General features: G+C 38.6%; 1 protein-coding gene across 1 annotated transcript in view; it reads right to left on the bottom strand.

The window, feature by feature from the left end:
- Positions 1 to 5,671: 5,671 nt before the first annotated feature.
- LOC118643106 (eukaryotic translation initiation factor 1A, Y-chromosomal-like) overlaps positions 5,672 to 20,744 on the bottom strand; it is a 44,797-nt gene continuing 29,724 nt past the window's right edge. Inside the window, exons 5-6 of the mRNA XM_036280998.1 lie at positions 8,272 to 8,353; positions 5,672 to 5,778 (exon numbers count right to left, since the gene is read on the bottom strand). Of these exons, the coding sequence (XP_036136891.1) occupies positions 5,672 to 5,778; positions 8,272 to 8,353 (189 nt within the window). The remainder of the gene's footprint in view (positions 5,779 to 8,271; positions 8,354 to 20,744) is intronic.

The raw sequence follows: 20,744 nt of genomic DNA, 5'->3' as shown, positions 1-20,744 counted from the left end.
AAAGTACGTTTCAAAATGAAACTATAACTAGAGACAAACAAGGGTACTATGTAGTATTGAAAGGATCTATCCATAAAGAAGATGTAACCTTGGTAAACATATATGCACCCGATATAGAAGCACCAACATATATTAAAAATCTTCTGGAGGACTTCAAAGGAGAAATCAACAGCAATACAATCATAGCAGGGGACGTCAATGGATAGATCTTCCAGAAAAATTAACAATGAAACACAGACTCTGAATAAACTGCTAAATCACATGAATTTAATAGATATCTACAGATAATTACAACCCGAAACTGAAGAATTCACATTCTTCTCAAATGCCCATAGGACATTCTCAAAGATAGACCACATGTTAGGGCACAAACTAAGTCTCTACAAGTTCAAGAAAACTGAAATCATATCTCAGATCACAATGGCATGAAACCAGAAATCAATTGCAACAAGAACATGCAAAGACATTTGCAAACATAGAGGCTAAATACCATGTTATTAAACAATGAATGGGTTACCATTGAGATCAAGGTAGAAATTAAAAACCTCCTGGAAACCTATGAAAATGAAGACACAACACAAAATCTATGGGATGCAATGAAAGCAGTTCTGACAGGGAAGTTCATAGCACTATAGGCCTAACTCAAGTAGCAAAAAAATTTCTAATAGACTATCTACCCTCACAAGTTAAAGAACTAGAGAGCAAACAGAAAGAAAACCCAAGAGCAAGGAGAAGGAAGGAAATAGTAATAATCACAGCAAAAATAAATGACCTGGAGACCAAAAAAAAAAAACAATTCAAAGAATCAGTGAAACAAAGAGCTGGTTCTTTGAAAAGATAAACAAAATGGATGGGTCCTTAGCTAGACTCACCATGAAACAGAGAGAGAGAACCCAAATGGAGAAAATCAGAAATGAAAGATGAGAAATAATAACTCACACCACAGAACCAAAAAGGATTGTGAACAAATATTATGAACAATTATACAGCAACAAATTTGACAATCTAAGCAAAATGGACACATTTCTGGAAACACATCGTCTCCCAAAACTCAACCGGGAAGAGATAGAAAATTCGAACAGACCAATAACAACAGAAGAAATTGAAGATGTGATCAAACATCTTCCCAGCAAACAAAAGCCAAGGCCCGGTCAGCTTCAGAGGGAATTTAACAAATATTCAAAGAAGGACTAATACCCATTCTCCTTGAACTATTTCAAAAAATTCAAGAAGGAAGACTTCCAAACTCGTTTTGAGGCCAGCATAATTCTATTTCCAAAACCAGAAAAAGACAGTACAAAGAAAAAAAACAACAGGCCAATAATATCCCTGATGAACATGGATGCCAAAATCCTGAACAAAATACTAGCAAATCAAATCCAGCAACATATCAAATAAATGATTCACCATGACCAAGTGGGATTCATCCCAGGGATGCAACGCTGGTACAATATTCACAAATCAATAAATGTGTAAAAAAAAAAAAAAAAAAAAAAAACCACACACCCCTGGCCGGTTTGGCTCAGCGGTTAGAGCGTCGGACTGCGGTCCGGAGAGAGCCGGGTTCGGTTCCCGCTAAGGGCATGTACCTTGGTTGCAGTTTGTCCCCAGCCCTGGTTGGGTCGTGTGGGTGGCAACCACTCGATGTGTTGCTTTCACGTCGATGTTTCTCTCTCTCTCTCTCCCTCTCACTCTATCTGAACAAAATATCGAAAAATGTTCTCGGATGAGGATAAAAAATAAATAAATAAATAAATGTGATACACCACATAAACAAAATTAAAAATAAAAGTCACATGATCATATCAATAGATGCTAAAAAAGCATTCAACAAAATCCAGCACCCATTTCAGACAAAAATGCTCAGCAATGTGGGAATAGAGGGATCATATCTCAACATAATAAAGGCTATAAATAAAAGACGTACAGCCAACATCATTCTCAATGGGCAAAAATTGAAAGTATTTCACCTAAGAACAGAAACATGACAAAAATGCCCACTTTTGCCACTCTTATTTAACATAATAGTGGAAGTCTTAGCCACAGCAATCAGACAGGAAGAAAAAATAAAAGGGATCCAAATGGGAAAGGAGAAAGTGAAACTGTCATTATTTTTAGATGACATGATACTATACATGGAAAACCCCAAATACTCCATCAAAAATTTATTAGACTTAATAAATGAATTTGGCAAAGCAGTAGAATACAAAATTAATGTCAAGAAATTGATGGCATTCTTATAAACCAATGATGGAACTCACAGAGAGACTAAAAGAGCAATCCCATTTACCATCACGACAAAAAAATTACGATACCTAAGAATAAACTTAACAAAAAAAATAAAGGACCTGTTCGCAGAAAACTACTGGTCATGAAAAAAAGAAACAGAACAGGATATAAAAAGGTGGAAGCACATACCTTGTTCATGAATTAGAAGAATCAACATAATTAAAATGTCCATACTACCCAAAGCAATCTATAGATTCAATGCAATCCCCATCAAAATACCAAAGACATACTTCCCAAAACTAGAACAAATACTTCAAAAGTTCTTATGGAACCAAAAATGACCTCCAATAGCCACAGCAATCTTGAAAAAGAAGAACAAAGTTGGAAGGAATCACATACCAGATTTCAGGTTATACTACAAAGCCACTGAAATCAAAACAGCCTGCACAAGAACAAGCATATGTACCAGTGGAACAGAACAGAGAACACAGAAATGGACCCAAGGCAATATGCTCAATTAATATTTGACGAAAGTGGCAAGAACATACCGTGGAGTAAAGACAGCCTCTTTAATAAATGGTGTTGTGAAAACTGAACGGCTACATGCACAAAAAATGAAACTAGATGATCAACTTACACCATACACAAAAATAAACTCAAAATAGATAAAAGTCTTAAATGTGACTCATGAATCCATTAAAATTCTAGAAGAAAATGTAGGCAACAAAATTTAAGACATTATACGCAGCAGAATTTTCACTCATGCATCATCTAACGCAACAAAAACAAAGGAGAAAATGAGCACATGGAACTACATCACTCTCAAATGCTTTTCTGCACAGTAGAAGATACAATCATCAAAATGGAAAGGCAACCCACTGTATGGGAGAGTATAATTGCCAATGATACATCAGATAAGGGGTTAATTTCCAATATATATAGCGTGCTCATACAACTCAACCAAAGGAAGACAAAGAACCCAATTAAAAAATGGGCAGAGAGCCCTGGCCGGTTTGGCTCAGCGGTTAGAGCGTCGGCCTGTGGCACAGAGACCCGGGTTCGGTTCCCGCTAAGGGCACGTACCTCGGTTGCAGTTTGTCCACAGCCCTGGTCGGTTGTGTGGGTGGCAGCCACTCGATGTGTTCCTTTCACATCGATGTTTCTCTCTCTCTCTCTCTGTTCCTCTCTCTCCCTCCCACTCTACCTGAACAAAAAATGGAAAAATGTCCTCAGGTGAGGATAAAAAAAAAAATGGGCAGAGAAACTAAATAGACACCTCTCCAAACAAGACATACCAATGGCTAAGAGACATATGAAGAAACGCTCAACATCACTAATCATTAGAGAGATGCAAATTAAAACAATGAGGTATCACCTCACATCTGTCAGAATGGCCGCCATCAACAAATCAAACAATAAGTGTTGGCGAGGGTGTGGAGAAAAGAGGACTCTAGTGCACTGCTGGTGGGAATGTAGACTGGTGCAGCCACTATGAAAAACAACATGGTGTTACCTCAAAAAATTAAGAGTTAAACTTCCATTTGACCCAGTTATCCCACTTATAGCATATACCCTAAGAAGCCTGAAACACCAATCACGAAGAATATATATACCCCCATGTTCATAGCAGTACTACTTACAATAGCTAAGATCTGGAAACAGGCCAAATATCCATCAGTAGACAAATAGATAAACAAGCCGTAGTACATATACACAATGGAGTTTTATGCAGCTATAAAAAAGAAAGATCTCATCCTTTGAGACGACATGGAGGGACCTGGAAAGTATTATCCTAAGCAAAACAAGCCAAACAGAGAAAGACAAGTATCATATGATCTCACTTATTTGTGGAATATAATGAACATAACAGTCTGAAGAATGGCGTAGTTCCAGATATGTGGAAGTGGGGTACAGAGTGACAGTTCCCAGAAGAGAGGGTCGGGGGAGAGATAAACCACAGAACTTATATGCATGTATGCATGAACAATGGACATGGACAACAAAGATGGGGGCAGGGCAGGGAGGGAGGTGAGGGTGGAATCAGTGGGAGAAAAAGGATAAACATCTGTAACAAAAATAAATTAATTAATTTAAAAAAAAAACTTTAAATTCAAGAGAACATCAATATACACACCATTAATAATATATAGCTTAAATATTTCTCTACTTAATCTATCCTATCTATCCTTCTGTTCATCTATCAATATTTATTATATTTAGATATAGTTCCAAATGTCATGTGCATTCTAAAACATAAATAGAAATAGGACATGAAAAGGAGGAGAAATTTTTCACATATAAACACATACACATTGGAAACCAAGATTTTGCTCAAAATGTAATTTCAAAGTATACCTTGATAACAGGCCTCCATTTTAACAAGGTTTTTGAAATATATTACAATTTCAATGCCTCAGCAAGCTGGTTCAAATAAGATTCTTCTTTTTTGCCCTGGCCGGTTTGGTTCAGCGGTTAGAGCGTCGGCCTGCGGTCCTGAGAGACCCGGGTTCGGTTCCCGCTAAGGGCGCGTACCTCGGTTGCAGTTTGTCCCCGGCCCTAGTCGGTTGTGCGGGTGGCAGCCACTCGATGTGTTCCTTTCTCATCGATGTTTCTCTCTCTCTCTCTGTTCCTCTCTCTCCCTCCCACTCTACCTGAACAAAGAATGGAAAAATGTCCTCGGGTGAGGATAAAAAAAAAAAAAAAAAAAAAGATTCTTCTTTTAACATACTAATATTTCATTTAAGAAAAGATACATTCTCAACATTTTCTGCTATATTCCTTAATAGCCATCTCTGTTGAAACTCTTAACCAAGTTATCATTATGGAGTACCCACTGTCAATGCTAATACTGCTATTTTTAGAAATAAATGTTTCAAAAAATTATAAGATTTCTTAAAGTATAAAAAGTTAAACTAGCTGGTATCTAAATATTAACGAATATTCAGATTCATAAACAAGCTTCCAAATATACTGAATTTAAGTTTTTCAACATTCTCAGATAAAAGAAAGTTAGGGAAGCCTGGTTTTATGGCTTAGTGGATTGAGTGTCATTCCATGGACTGAGAAGTCCTGGTTTGATTCCTGGTCAGGGCACATGCCTAGGTTGTGGGCTCAATCCCCAGTAGGGGGTGTGCAGGAGGCAGCCTATCTATGTTTCTCTCTCACATCAATGTTTTCATCTCTCTCCCTTCATTTCTCTCTAAAATAAATCAATAAAAACAAATATAGGTGTGTGTGTGTGTGTGTGTATATACATATATATACACAATTATATATATACATATATATAAAGTTAGGTGTATATATAAAGTTAGATATAGATATACAAAGTTAGATGTATATATAAAGTTATATATATATATATATATGAGAGAGAGAGAGAGTTAGAGGAAACATGTGGTTTACTTGTAAATAAATAAAACAAAACAAAATCCCACACGGTTTATCTACTACTTACATCATCAATATCTTCATCATCATCTCCAATATCATCAAACTGGATTTCATCATCATCTCCAGGACCAAATGTATCTGTTTCATTGATTTTAGCTAAAGATGTAATAATAAATATAATCATATTTATAATCAAAACATTATTCAATAAATTACCTATTAAAAAAATCCTGATACAATATATTAAACTTTAAAAGAGGACTCACAAGTGGTCCTTCAATTCAAATGTTTCATCACACACACAAAAATATCTTCAAAGAACTCATCACAATCAATTTCACAATAATACTCCAAGAAGTTTACTAAGTAATTCTAATTAAGAGTGTTTGTATTATATTTTTATTTTGTTCAGAAAGTTATTGCACATAAGGCAGGCAGGCTCTAATTAAACTACCATAGTGGCTCTTACAGTTCCCAAATGTGCTTCAAAGGGTTTGAAGTTATGCTAACGGCTTCCTCAACACATGTAATGTTTTCCTAAGTAGAAACAATTTGTTCACCAACTATTAGAAAGACAAACAAAAATGGTCAAAAAGATTTACTCAAATAATGCTTTTCCTCTTAGCCAGCAATTTTCAAACTTTTTCATTTCATGTTACACATGAATTAATTACTAAAATTCTCAAGACACCAAAAATATATATATATATATTTCCCAATCTGACAAAAAAATAGGTATGTTTTATTCATTCATATTAGATTGTTAGTGTGGCGAATGTCATTTTTAAAATTAGACAATCGAAGAAAAAAAAGGTTAATGACCCTGAACACTCAGGTACTGAATGTTTTAAACATTACTGTGGCACAGTGGTTGAAAAGTCACTGCTCTAAACAATTTCTAGATATGTTTAAAATGACAATATTTTAATCAAAATTTTCATACTTATGTAAAGATTTTCTATTTTCATCATAAAAGGCAATGAATAAAATAGCTCCCAAGTGAAAAAATGTGAGCTTAGAAATCATACATTTCTTCTTTGATGTTATGAAGAACTTACTGTTTTATCTTTTTAAGTGGCCATTAAGAATAAAAATAAATAGCCCTGGTCAGTGCAGCTCAGTTAGTTGGAAGGTCATCCCACATACCAAAATGTTGTGGGTTTGATTCCCTTTCGGGGCACATACATTAATTGCAGGTGCAATTCCCGGTCAAGGCATGTAAGAAAATCAATTGATGTTTTCTCTTTCACATTGATGTCTCTGTCTCTCTCTAAAATGAAAGAAATATCTTTTTAAAATATACATAGCCCTGACCGATGTGACTTAGTTGTTTGGAGCATCATCCAGTAAACTAAAGGGATTGTGGATTCAACTGCCAGTCGGAAAACATACACAGGTTGCCAGGTTGGTCCCAGTCTGGAGTGTATTAGAGGCAGCCGGTTGATGTCTGTCTCTGTCTCTCTGTCTCTGTCTCTGTCTCTCTCTCTCTCTGGCTCTCTCCCTTTCTCTCTTTCTGTCTGATTTTCTCTCCTTCTCTGAATCCAATAAACATATCCTTGGGTAAGAAATTTAAAAAAATTTTCTTTTAACTCTATGACATACTAGTTACTATACTAAGATACATTGACCATGGTTTTTTTTTCCCTCACCTGAGAATATTTTTTCATTTTTTGTTCAGATAGAGTGGGAGGGAGAGAGAGGGGGAGAGAGAGAAACATCGACGTGAAAGGGACACATCAAGTGGCTGCCACCCACACGACCAACCAGGGCCAGGGACAAACTGCAACCGAGGTACATGCTCTTAGCAGAAACCAAACCTGGGTCTCTCTGGACTACAGGCTGATGCTCTAACCGCTTAGCAAAACTGGCCAGGGCACTGACCATTGTTTTTTAATTGTTGTCTTGATAACTGAAAACTGACAAGTCTCATTTGAGAACTATTAAAAACAGTAAACTTCCTTAACAGATTACATATAAGCTCAGAGCTTAAAAACTTAAAAAAAAAAACCTCACTCAAGTATATTTTTCCATTTATCTTCAAATAGAATGGGAGGGAGGGAAGGTTGGAGGCGAGGAAAGGAGAAAGACACAGTGTCTACCTGCTTCCCACATGACACAAACCAAATTGCAACTGAGGTACATGCCCTTGAACAGAATTGAACCTGCTACTCTTTTCACTGAGGCAAACAGGCCAGGGCAGAACTTAAAAACCTTTAAACTCTCTACCAAAAGAACATTTATTAGAAACAATTTTACTACTACAGTAGTAATACTATAAAGTATAGATACACATACTTAAAACTAATTTTTGTTAAGTACATACATGAAAAATATTTTGAAAAGACATAATTCTATCAAAATTGCTTCACTGGTTCGGCCGGTGTGGCTCAGTGGTTGAGCATCAACTCATGCACCAAGATGTCACCAGTTCGATTCCCAGTCAAAACACATGCCCAGATTGTGGGCCTGATCCCCAGTGGGGGGCATGCAGCAGGCAGCTAGTCTACGTTCTCTCCCTCCCTCCCTCTCACTTCCTCTCTTTCTAAAATCAATAAAGAAAAAACAAAAACAACCAAAAAATATTTGCTTCACTGAAACACTAACAAATTAATAATGCTGTAAGACAGGAAGACATAACTTTGACATTACCATGTTCTGGAAGCTCGCCATATGCCTTCAGACTTCTAGCTTCATCTGCATTGTACTTTAAAATTACATCAGCTTTGTTATCCTCAGAGATAAACAAATAACTTTTAAAACTAGATTTGCCAAAATAACATCAATTGTTTCATAAATTACTTTCAAATTAAACACATTAAGGAAAAGATCACTTAACTATTGTCACAAACTCTACATTCCTAAAATATCCTTGGATATAATTAAATAGAAATCATTTTTCACAATGGCCTCAAATAATAATTAATAGCTTCAAAAAACTATTTATGTAATTGATTTTAACAACAGAGACAGCAAAAGAGGAAAGAAAAAGAAAAACAGAAAAGAAGTTGCAATGTGGTAGCTTCCCTAAGAGAATTGCTTATGGTTTTAAAAAAACACAATTACTACACCTAAAGACTGACAGACCTGAGAGAAGTACAAAAATCTGTATTTAATAAGTTCTGTTTGGTATTTCTGATGCAAATTCCCTTGAGAATAGTCCTAAAATGTTTACATTTGTTCATTTAAAGAAAAAAATCGATAATCTGTAGGAGAAAGAAGTGTTTGAAGAATACTTACAACCAGAAATCTCAAAGAAAGAAAACTAAAATAATCACTGTGATACAAGTACAGTGTGACATAAAGCAAAACTTACACTGTACTCTGCATACAACATACTGAGAAATTTTACTCAAATCCAGAATCTGGCTGAACAGATACAAGACTGAAGTAAAGCCCTGGCCAGTTTGGCTCAGCAGTTAAAGTGTTGGCCTACGGACCAGAGACCTGGGTTTGGGTCCCGGTATAGGCACAAACCTTGGTTGTGGTTTGTCCCTGGCTCTGGTTGGGGTCATGTGGATGACAGCCAATAGATATGTCTCTCTCACATCAATGTTTCTCCCTCCCCTCCTCTCCCCTCCCCTCCCCTTTCCTCTCTCTCTCTCCTCCCCTTCCTCTCTCTCCCTCCAGTTCTATCTGAAATGAATGCAAAAATGTGAGGATAAAAAAAATTTTTTAAAGACGGAAGTAAAAACTTGCACTTTTAACATGCTACCAGATGGTGGTAGTGCTGCTAATCTAATTTTTGAGTCACTCTTTGGAACACATGTGTAGAATTTTTGAAGCAATTTTTCAGAGATTAAGAATCAGATTAGATGGTATAGGCTATCACTACACAGAAAACAAGAAATTAATAATTACTCTCTCTAGTTATGGAATTTATGTGAAGTTAGGAACAGATTATGGCCATGAAAAGAAGACATTTTTTAAAAGACAGATCACACTTTTTGTTTGGAAATTTTTTGATGGCGGCCATTCTGACAGGTGTGAGGTGATACCTCATTGTTGTTTTAATTTGCATCTCTCTGATGATTAGTGATGTTGAGCATTTCTTCATATGTCTCTTGGTCATTTGTATGTCCTTTTTGGAAAGGTGTCTAGTTCTTCTGCCCATTTTTTAATTGGGTTCTTTGTCTTCCTTTTGTTGATTTGTATGAGCACTCTATATATTTTGGAAATTAACCCCTTATCTGATGCACCATTGGTGATTATGATCTCTCATATAGTGGATCACTCTCCAGTTTTGATGGTTGTTTCTTTTGCTGTGCAGAAGCTTTTAAGTTTGATGTAGTTCCCTGTGTTCAGTTTTTCTTTATTTCTCTTGCCTTAGATGTTGTATCAATAAAAATTCTGCTGTGTATGAAGTCTGAGATTTTGATGCCTACATTTCCTTTTAGAATTTATATGGATTCATGAATTACATGTAAGTCTTTTATCCATTTTTAGTTTATTCCTGTGTATGGTGTAAGTTGATGTTCTAGCTTCATTTTTTTTGCAAGTAGCTGTCCAATTTTCCCAACACCATATACTGATCCAGCAATATATTTAAAAGATTATTTACTATAACCAAGTGCAATTCATTCTATGAATGTAAGGCTTCTAAAATATTTGGAAATCAATAAATGTGATACACCACATAAATAAAATGAAAGATAAAAGTCATATGATTATATCATCAGATGCTGAAAAAGCACATGACAAAATCCACCAATCATTTCTGATACAAATGCTCAGCAAAGTAGAAATAGAGGGATCCTATCTCAATTAGTGAAGGCCATATATGAAACACTTAAAGCCAAATCATACTCAATGGACAAAAACTACAAGCATTTCCCTTAAGAACAGGAACAAGACAGAGATGCCTATTTTCACCACTCTTACTCAGTATAGTACTGGAAGTTTTAGCCACTACAAATAGACACAAGAAAAAGTAATGGAGATCCAAATTAGAAATGTTATTATTAATACATGACATAACATAGTACATAAAAAACCCTAAAGACTCCATCAAAAATCTACCAGATTTAATAACTGAATTTGGCAAAGTAGCAGGATACAAAAATCAATGTCAAGAAATCAACAGCATTCGTATACACCAGTGATGAACTCACAGAAAAAGAAACTATAAGTAAAATACCAAACACTATCGGAGCAAAAAATTAACATAGCTAGGAATAAACTTAACCAAAGAGGTAAAGGATCTCTTCTACAGGTCACTGAAAATAGAAACAGAAGAAGATATAAAAAAGTGGAAGCATATACCTTGTTCATGGACTGAAAGAATTAACATCATTAAAATGTCCACATTACCCCAAGCAGTCCACAGATTCAATGCAATCCCCATCGAAATACCAATGACATATTTCACAAAACTAGAACAAGCACTCCAAAAATTTAAATGAAATCAAAAAAGACCTCGAACAGCCACATAAATCTTGAGGGGAAAAAAAACAAAGTAGGAGGGATCACATTACCAGATAGCAGGTTATACTACAAAGCCACTGTAATCAAAACAGCCTGGTAGTGGCACAAGAACTGACAGATAGATCAATGAAACAAAACAGAGAACCCAGAAATTGACCCAATTATGCTCAATTAATATTTGACAAAGCTTGCAAGAGCATACAGTGGAGTCAAGACAATCTCTTCAATAAATGGTGTTGGAAAAATTGGACACCTACATGCAAAAAAAAAATAAAGCTAGACCAACTTACACCATACCCAAGAATAAGCTCAAAATGGATAAAAGACTTAAATGTAACTCGTGAATCCATAAAAATTCTAAAAAAAATGTAGGTAACAAAATTTCAGACATCATATGCAGCAGAATTTTCACTGATGCAACACCTAAGGAAAGAGGAAAAAAAGAAAAAATAAACACAAGGGACTATATCAAACTAAAAAGCTTTTTCACAGCAAAAGAAACAATCATCAAAATGGAAATGGAACCCACCATATGAAAGATCTTAATTGACAATGATGCATCAGATAAGGGATTAATTCTCAAAATATATAAAGTACTCATACAACTCAACAAAAGAAAGCCAAAAACACAATTAAAAAATGAGCAGAGGACCTAAATAGACACTCCTCCAAATAGGATATACAAATGGTCAAGAGACATATAAAAAAATGCTCAATGTCACTAATTATTAGAGATGCATATTAAAACAACTATGAAGTATCACTTCACACCTGCCAAAATGACCACCATGAACAAATCATCAAACAATACGTGTTGGCGAGGGTATGGAGAAAAGGGGACTCTAATACAGTGCTGCTAGGAATGCAGACTGGTGCAGCCACTATGAAAAACAATATGGTGTTACCTCAAAAAATTAAAAATTGCCCTGAACCAGTCTGGCTCAGTGGTTAGAGTGTTGGCCTGTGGTCCAGAAAGACCCGGGTTCAGTTCCTGCTAAGGGCACATACCTCTTGCAGTCTGTCCTGGGCCCTAGTTGGGTTGTGCAGGTGGCAGCCACTTGATGTGACCCTTTCACATCGATGTTTCTCTCTTTCTCTCCCTCTCTTTCTCTCTCTCTCCCCCTACCACTCTATTTTAACAAAAAATGTAAAAATGTCCATGGGTGAGAATTAAAAAAAAACTTAAAATTAAAAATTGAACTGCCTTTGACCCGTGGTCCTAATTCTAGGAAGATACCCTAAGAAACCTGAAACACCAATAAGAAAGAATATATGTACCCCTATATTCATAGCAGCTCTATTTACAATAGCTAAGATCTGGAAACAACCCAAGTGTCCATCAGTAGATGAGTAGATTAAAAAGCTGTGGTACATGTACAATGGAATACTATGCAGCTGTAAGAAAAAAAGATCTCTTATCCTTTGAGATGGCATGGAAGGACCTGGAGAGTATTATGCTCAGTGAAACAAGCCAAGCAGAGAAATACAAATATCACATGATCTCACTTATTTGTGGAATATAATGAACTAAACAAACTGCTGAACAAAATTAACCCAGAGACACAAAGGTGGGGTACAGACTGACAAGCTTCAGAGGAGGGGGATTTGTGGGGGAAGAGATAAGTCACAGAATTTACATGCATGTATGCATGACCAATGAACATAGACAACACAGCTGGGAATGGGGTGGGCGGGAAGGGGAGGAGGGTGTCAATGGGGGAAAAATGAGAAACATCTGTAACAAAAACAAATAAAAACTTAAAAAAAAAAGAAAGAAAACTAAACCATGATCAACATGGAAAGTGAAACACTTTCTGGGAGAACATATTTGCCAGTGATACACTGGATAAGGGGTTAGTATCTAAAACAGAGTACTTATACAACTCAACAAGAGGAAGACAAAAATCCAATTAAAAATGGCAAAGGACATACATAGACACTTCTCCAAACAGGACATACAAATGGCCAAAAGACACATGAAAAAATGAACACTTCACTCATCATCAGAGAGATGCAAATTACGACTATGAGATACCACCTCATACTTGCCAGAATGGAGGCCATCAACATATTATCAGACAAGTGCTGGTGAGAATGTGGAGAAAAGGGGACTCTAGCACACTGTGGGAATACATACTGGTGCAACCACTATGGAAAACAATATGGTGTTTCCTCAAAAAATTAAAAACAGAACTGCCATTTGACCCAATTATTTTATTTCTATATCCTAAGAAGCCTGAAATACCAATCAGAAAGAATATATGCACCCTTGTGTTCATATGAGCTCTATTTAGAATTGTTAAGATCTGGAAACAATCCAAAGCCCCACCAACAGATGAGTGGAGAGAAAAGCTGTGGTTCATATACACAATGGAATGCTATGTAGCTATAAGGAAGATCTTTTACCCTTTGAGATGACATGGAGGGACCTGGAGATAATTATGCTTAGCAAAAATAAACCAGAGAAAGACAAGTATCACGTGGTCTTATTTGTGGCAATTAGCTGTTGTATCATAAGCAACAAAACCAAAAATGGTGTAATAGCATCAAACTAAAAAGTTTCTCTACAGCAAAATAAACAATAAACAAAATAAAAAGGGAACCTATAAAATAAAATACTTACAAACCATATTTGATACTGGGTTAATACAGAAAATACGTAAGGAGCCCTGGCCGGTTTGGCTCAGCGGTTAGAGCATCAGCCTGCAGTTCCGAGAGACCTGGGTTCGGTTCCCGCTAAGGGCATGTACCTTGGTTGCAGTTTGTCCCCGGCCCTGGTCGGTTATGCGAATGGCAGCCACTCTATGTGTACCTTTCACATCGATGTTTCTCTCCCTCTCTCTCTCTCTCTCTCTCTCTCTCTCTCTCTCTCTCTCTCTCTCTTCCTTTCTCTCCCTCCCATTCTACCTTTTTGTCCTCGGGTGAGGATTAAAAAAAAAAGAAAGAAAATACGTAAGGAACTCACACAATAGCAATAAAGCAAATAATTCAATTAAAAAGTAGACAAAAGACCTAATACATTTTATTTTAAAGACATCCATAGGTCCAACAGATACATGGAAAGATGTTCAACATCACCAATCATCAGGGAAATGTACAACAAATCACCACAATGAGATACCACCTCATATACCTGTCTTCCTAACGGTATGCTCTAGAAGAACGTAGATCAAGAACATGGGCTCAAGAGAGACCTGGGAAAGTCCAAATCTTCTAGCTATCATTGACCTTGAGATTATTCTACCCAAGCATAAAATAAAGACTAACCCAGAACTGTCAACTGCCTGGGTTAAGTGTTGAAGGTACAAACCAGCACACACACAGTCCATATGAAAAGGTTGGGAGGGTTGCTGATTTTAAAATCTCAGTTCAAACATGAACTACCCACTTAGCTAACCAAGTACTCAGTGGGTCACACACAAGAAAAAATACAGACCATAAAAATTAGCTCAGAAAGTCACTAAACAAACAACAGTAAGAACCAATCCTAGGAGAGGAAATCTGATTTCCAGTCTTGCCACCACATGTCAGCAAATTCTGTTTAGAAGTAAATTATAATACACAAAATAAAATAGAAACTGTGGTTCATTCATAAGAAAATCAATACAAATTTTCTGAGAAATTCTTTAAGTTGTACCAACAAAGACTTAACAAACACTATGCTATAAAATATAGTATATATATATTAGTATAATAAAGATTTTAAGAGCGAAAATGGCGACAGGCAAGACCAGAGTGTGGGTGAGAGTGTGAGAGAGAATGAGACAGAGTGTGAGTCAATGTGAGCATAGAAGACCAACCTTGAGCAGTGCAGAGACACAGGGAAGAAGGTTCCTGTGCTGTGGATGAAAATCAGAAGGCTACATGGTAAGCGGAAGCCAGCATATTTTCCCCAGAACAGCTAGAAGCCCCACCATATTGGAGGATCCCAGGTCTTCCGTGGGAGGTGAAAACAGGAGTGACTGGGGCCCAGCAACCTGAGTCCACTAGAGCCGAAAACAGCTGGGAGCCAGAACCCCACCCCCAACATCAGAGGCAGCTCACCCAGGCCTGTGGGCGCAGTGGTGCTGTGGGCAGCAGTGGTGCTGTGGCCCACAAGCTCCAGATTCCAGGCACGCGTGCACACACAGCTGGCCCAGGCAGCAGTGGTGCTATGGCCCGCAGGCTCCAGATTCCAGGAGTGTGTGTGAGTGCTTGAGCGTGCAGCCAGCCCAGGACCCAGACCCAGAGCGAGCTGCGTTTACCCAGCCCTGGTCCCAGGCCCACAGCACTGGGTGGGCCAGCCCAGGCTCCAGGCCAGAGGCCCGCAGCAGTAAGCCGGCCAGCCCAGTCCCCAGGCCCACAGCAGCACATCAGCAAAGACTGATAAAGAGTGGTGCCACATCAAGCAGCAGGGGTAAAGCATCTGAGACCTGCACCTGACCACTGCAGCAGCAAAGCTGGAGTGGAGCCCCTCTCCCTAGCAGCAGCAAAATCCCTGGTGCAGAGCATCCTCAGCCCCTAACAGCACTAAAAGATTGGGACAGGAAGCACCTCCTGGCAGCAGCAGCAGCAGCAGCAGTAACAGTGTGAACTGGGAGCTGACACTTGCCCCTAGCAGTGAATGATCAGGAGCTGAGCCCCACCAGGTAGCAGGATCCCCCAAGAGCAGACCAGCAAACTCATGCACCCCACCAACATACCAAAAAAACCCACAAACCCCAGCAGAAGACCAACTGAAACCACATGTCCCAGAAGCATACCAGAGGGACCAATGAACCCCAGCAGTATGCCAGTGGAATCCACACTCCCCAATGGTATAGTAGTAGAACCCTACACACCCCAACAACATACCTGCAGGTCTCCCACACCCCAGGAGGGCACCAGATGAACCCGGGCACCCCCCAGCAGCAGGAGCACATAACAGCAGCTAAGACCCATCCCCCACAACATTAGCAGAAGCTGATCAATAGCTGTGCCCCAGTCCAAGCAGCAGCGAAATCTCGGAGAACCGTGACCTGCATGACAGACCAACTCCAGCCACCAGGTGTCAAGCCTCCAGGACCCACAGCACACAAGAGGAGCCATACACCAAAACAGGCTGGGTGGCACAACAGCCTTAACTGATACACACTGACCTGGCCTACACATTCTAACATCCCTCACCAGGCTTAAAACTACCAGATTGCTAAAATGGTGAGACAAAGAAACAACACTCAAATAAAAAAAAAGGAATCACCAGAGATGGAACTATAGGTACTAGAAGAAAGCAACTTATCAAAGAATTAAAAGCAATGATTATAAGGGTGCTCAAACAATTTGGTGAGAACTACAAGCAACTGAATAAGAATTATGAATAGCTCACTGGGAACTACTTCAGCTTTAAAAAACAGGTAGAAGCAACGTGTAAAGAGGTAGAAGTTATATATAAAAATCAAAAGAAAATAAAGAATGACATAGCTGATGTGAAAAATACCTTAGAAGGCTTCAACAGTAGATCAGAGAAAGCTGAAGACCAAATCAGCAACTTGAAAGACAAGGTAGAGAAAAACATCCAAAAAGAGCAGCAAATGGAAAAAAAGTGTAAAAAGCAGGAGAGTTTAAGGGAGCTGTGAGATAATACAAAATGTAACAATGTTCACATTATACAGGTACTGGAAGGAGAAAAATCAGAGAAAGGAATAGAAAACTTTCCTAAACTGGTGAAGGAAAAATTCACACAACTCCAGGAAACACAGAGAGTCCCAAGCAAGATGAACCCCAGAAGACCCACAGCTAGACACATCATAATAAAAATGGCAAACATAAAAGACAAAGAATCTTAAAGGAAGTAAGAAAGAGACAGAAACATACCTATAAGGGAGCTCCCATTAGACTGTCAGCTGATTTCTCAATAGAAACACTGCAGGCCAGAAGGGAGTGGCATGAAGTGAATAAAGTAATACAAGGCAATGGACCCAAGACTACTCTATCCAGCAAGGCTATCTTCAAAACTGAAGGAGAAATAAAAAGCTTCACGGAAAAAAAAACCGACAAGAATTTACCACCACCAAACCAGGACTGCTGAAGGGACTGCTGTAAGAAACAGAGAGAGAGAAAGAAGAACACAGGCATAAAATAAAAATAACAACTAATGCCCTGGCCAGTTTAGCTGGCCAGAGAGTCCTGGGTTCGGTTCCCTCTAGGGGCATGTACCACAAAAAACAAAAAGCAACTAATAACTATCGATCAATAATAACCGTAAATGTAAATGGCTTAAATTCTCAAAACAAAAGACCTCGGGTAGCTGACTGGATAAGAAATGACCCATATATATGCTATCTACAAGAAACTCACATCACAACAAAAAGACTCACACAAAATGAAAGTAAAGGGAAATTCCAAAAATGGCAGCAGAGTGAACAGAAGCTACAGAGACCGTCTCCCAGAACCAAACTGGAATTACAACTAAAACACAGACAAATCGACAGGAAAAACCAACAGAAAAGCAGCTTGCGAGGACCATATAACCAGGGACACTGACGTGATCCTGGTAGGCTTGCGAAGGCGCGAGACGGGGACTGAGAGCCCACAGACAGTAGCTTGGCAGCGGCCTCACTGTGAGCGGCGCCCTCGAGTTACACTCCCAAGCAGCTCCACCGCACAAGGCCGGGACAGAGGCTAAAATAGCCACAGCCACTCACCTTGAACTTCAGCCGAGGGAGGGCAGACTGAACTGGAACTGTGTCGGGACACTCGGGATTTGGAGGGCACTCAGAGCTTTTGCTGAGTGCAGCCACGCAGGACAGTGGCCATATTACTCCTTCCCAGGGCTCTGGGGAGGCAGCAGCCCCTCCCTCGGAGATCCAACACCACCCTGTGGGCCACTGAAGTGCTAATTGAAGCTCATTAACAACCAGCATATGCCCCACCCTTCTGAAATCCCCTTATGCTAAGCACCTGAGAGAGTTTTTCAATCAAATGACAACCCAAACCTCATCAAGTAACCTAGACTGTTAGCCTCTTGGCAAAAAGCTAGATGATAACAGTACCGTTCCTGGGCTAGCAACTTTCACGAGGAAAGGAACGTAAGACTTCAGAGTGGTGTTTAACGTGGGTCCTCTCACACTTATCTAAACCCAGGAGAAGTAGCCACAAACAGTAAAACACCAACACCCACAGGGAAAACTTGACAGGCTCCATTGCCCACTGTGATAGCCAAAATGGTGAAACAAAGAAACAGAAGCCAAATGAAAGAGCAAGAGACCTCAACCAAAGATGAGATCAATGTGGAGCAATTAAGCATGTTAACAGAGCAAGAATTCAGAGCCATGATCTTGAGGAAGCCCAATAGACTAAGTAAGAACATAGAGATGCTGAAAATAAGCCAACTGCAAATTAAAAACCATCACGAAGAGATAAAAAATGACATATCAGAAATAAAACACACATTGGAAGGTTTAAAAAGCAGAGTAGAGGAAGCTGAAGACTGGATCAGTAAATTAGAAGACAGGTTAGAAGAAAATCAACCAATCAGAAAAACAAAAGGAAAAAATGATTAAAAAACATGAAGACACCTTAAGAGAACTTTGAGACAACAGGAAACGTAAAAATATTCGCATCATAGGAGTGCGCGTAGAAGAAAATGAGCAAGGGATACAGAATATATTCAAAGAAATAGTGACAGAAAATTTCCTTAATTAGGTGAAGGAAGAAGGCATTCAAGTTCAAGAAGCACAGAGAGTCCCAAGTAAGAAGAACCCAAACAGGCCCTTACCAAGACACATAGTAATTAAAATGTTAAAAATTAAAGACAAAGAGATAATCCAAAAAGAAGCAAGAGATAAGCAACAGGTTACCTACAAAGGGAACCCCATAAGGCTCTCAGCTGACTTCTCACAAGAAACACTACAGGCCAGAAGGGAATGGCATGAAGTAATCAAGGTCATGAAAAACAAGAATCTGAATCCAAGACTTCTCTACGAAGCCAGGCCATCATTCACAAGAGAAGGTCAAATAAAGAACTTCTCAGACAAAAAAAAAGTCTTAGGGAATACATTAGCACCACACCAGCACTGCAAGAAATGTAAAAAGGACTGCTGTAATTAGCAATAGAAATGGGAAGAAAAATAGAACTACACTAAACAAAAATGGCAATAAATAAGTACTTATCAATAATCACCTCAAATGTAAATGGTTAAATGCTCCCATAAAAAGACACAGAGTAGGTGATTGGATAAGAAAGCATGACTCATCTGTATGTTGTTTACAAGAGACCAACCTCACAACAAAAGACTCACATAGGTTGAAAGTGAAGGGATGGAAAAAAATTTTCCAAGCAAATGGAAAGCAAAAAAAGCTGAGGTGGCAATACTCATATCTGATCAAATAGACTTCAAAATGAAGGCCATAACTAGAGACAAAGAAGGCCACATAATATTGAAAGGATCTATCCAATAGGAAGATATAACCTTGATAAACATATATGCACCCAATATAGAAGCAAAATATATTAAAAATCTTCTGGAGGACTTCCAAGGAGAAATCGACAGAATACAATCATAGCAGGGGACTTGAACACCCCGTTGACAGCACTGGATAGATCCTCTAGACAAAAAATTAGCAAGGAAACAGAGACTCTAAATGAAGCACTAGACCAAATGGATTTAATAGATATCTACAGAGAATTACACCCCAAAACTACAGAATACACATTCTTCTCAAGTGCACATGAGAAATTCTCAGACAGACCACATGATAGGACACAAACTAAATCTCTACAAGTTCAAGAAAATTGAAATCATATCAAGCATCTTCTCAGATCACAATGGCATGAAACTAGAAATCAATTGCAACAAGAACATGCATAGACATTTCGACACATGGAGGCTAAATAGAATGTTATTAAACAATGAATGGGTTATCGAGGAGATCAAAGAAGAAATTAAAAACTTCCTGGAAACCAATGGAAATGAACACACAACACAAAATCTATGGGATGCAGCAAAAGCAGTTCCGAGAGGAAAGTACATTGCACTAAGAAACGCCTACCGCAAGAAACAAGAAAAATTTCTAATTGACTGTCTAACCTCACAACTTAAGAATTAGAAGGCAACAAAAAGGAAACCTCAGAGCAAGAAGAAGAAAGGGAAATAGTAAAGATCAGAGCAGAAATAAATGACCTAGAGAACAAAATAATATAATTCAAAGGATCAATGAAACAGCTAGTTTTTCGAAAAGATACAACAAGATCAATGGACCCTTTTCTAGACTCACCAAGAACAAAGAGAGAACCCAAATACAAAAATCAGAAATGAAGAGGAGGGGGATTTCCAGTCAAGATGGCAGCGTAGGTAAACACGGGTATTGTGTCCTCCCCACAACAACATCAAAGTTACAACTAACTACAGAAAAAAACCATCATTCAAAAACCGCCTGAAATCAAGCTGAATGGAGTCATACAACTACGGAATTTAAAAAAGCAGCTACATCCAGACTGGTAGGAGGGGTGGTGGTGCGAGAGGTGACGACGCGGCAGCGAACGGGCTGGTCCCACACCCAAGTGTGCCGGATAAAAATCAGGAGGCTCCCACGGCTGGGAAGGTCCTTCCTGAGGACTGAGGGGTCCCGTCGCCAACACCAGGTGCCCCGCTCAGGGTTCCAATGCCAGGAAGGAGAGTCCCCATAACTCTGGCTGGAAAAACCAGCGGAAACTGAGGCTCAGGGAGCCTGAAGCGGCTGGA

This window comes from Molossus molossus, unplaced genomic scaffold, assembly GCF_014108415.1.
Source record: "Molossus molossus isolate mMolMol1 unplaced genomic scaffold, mMolMol1.p scaffold_m16_p_30, whole genome shotgun sequence".
NCBI lineage: Eukaryota > Metazoa > Chordata > Mammalia > Chiroptera > Molossidae > Molossus > Molossus molossus.
The sequence above is the reverse complement of the archived record's forward strand: the minus strand, read 5'-3'. Positions and strand labels throughout refer to the sequence as shown.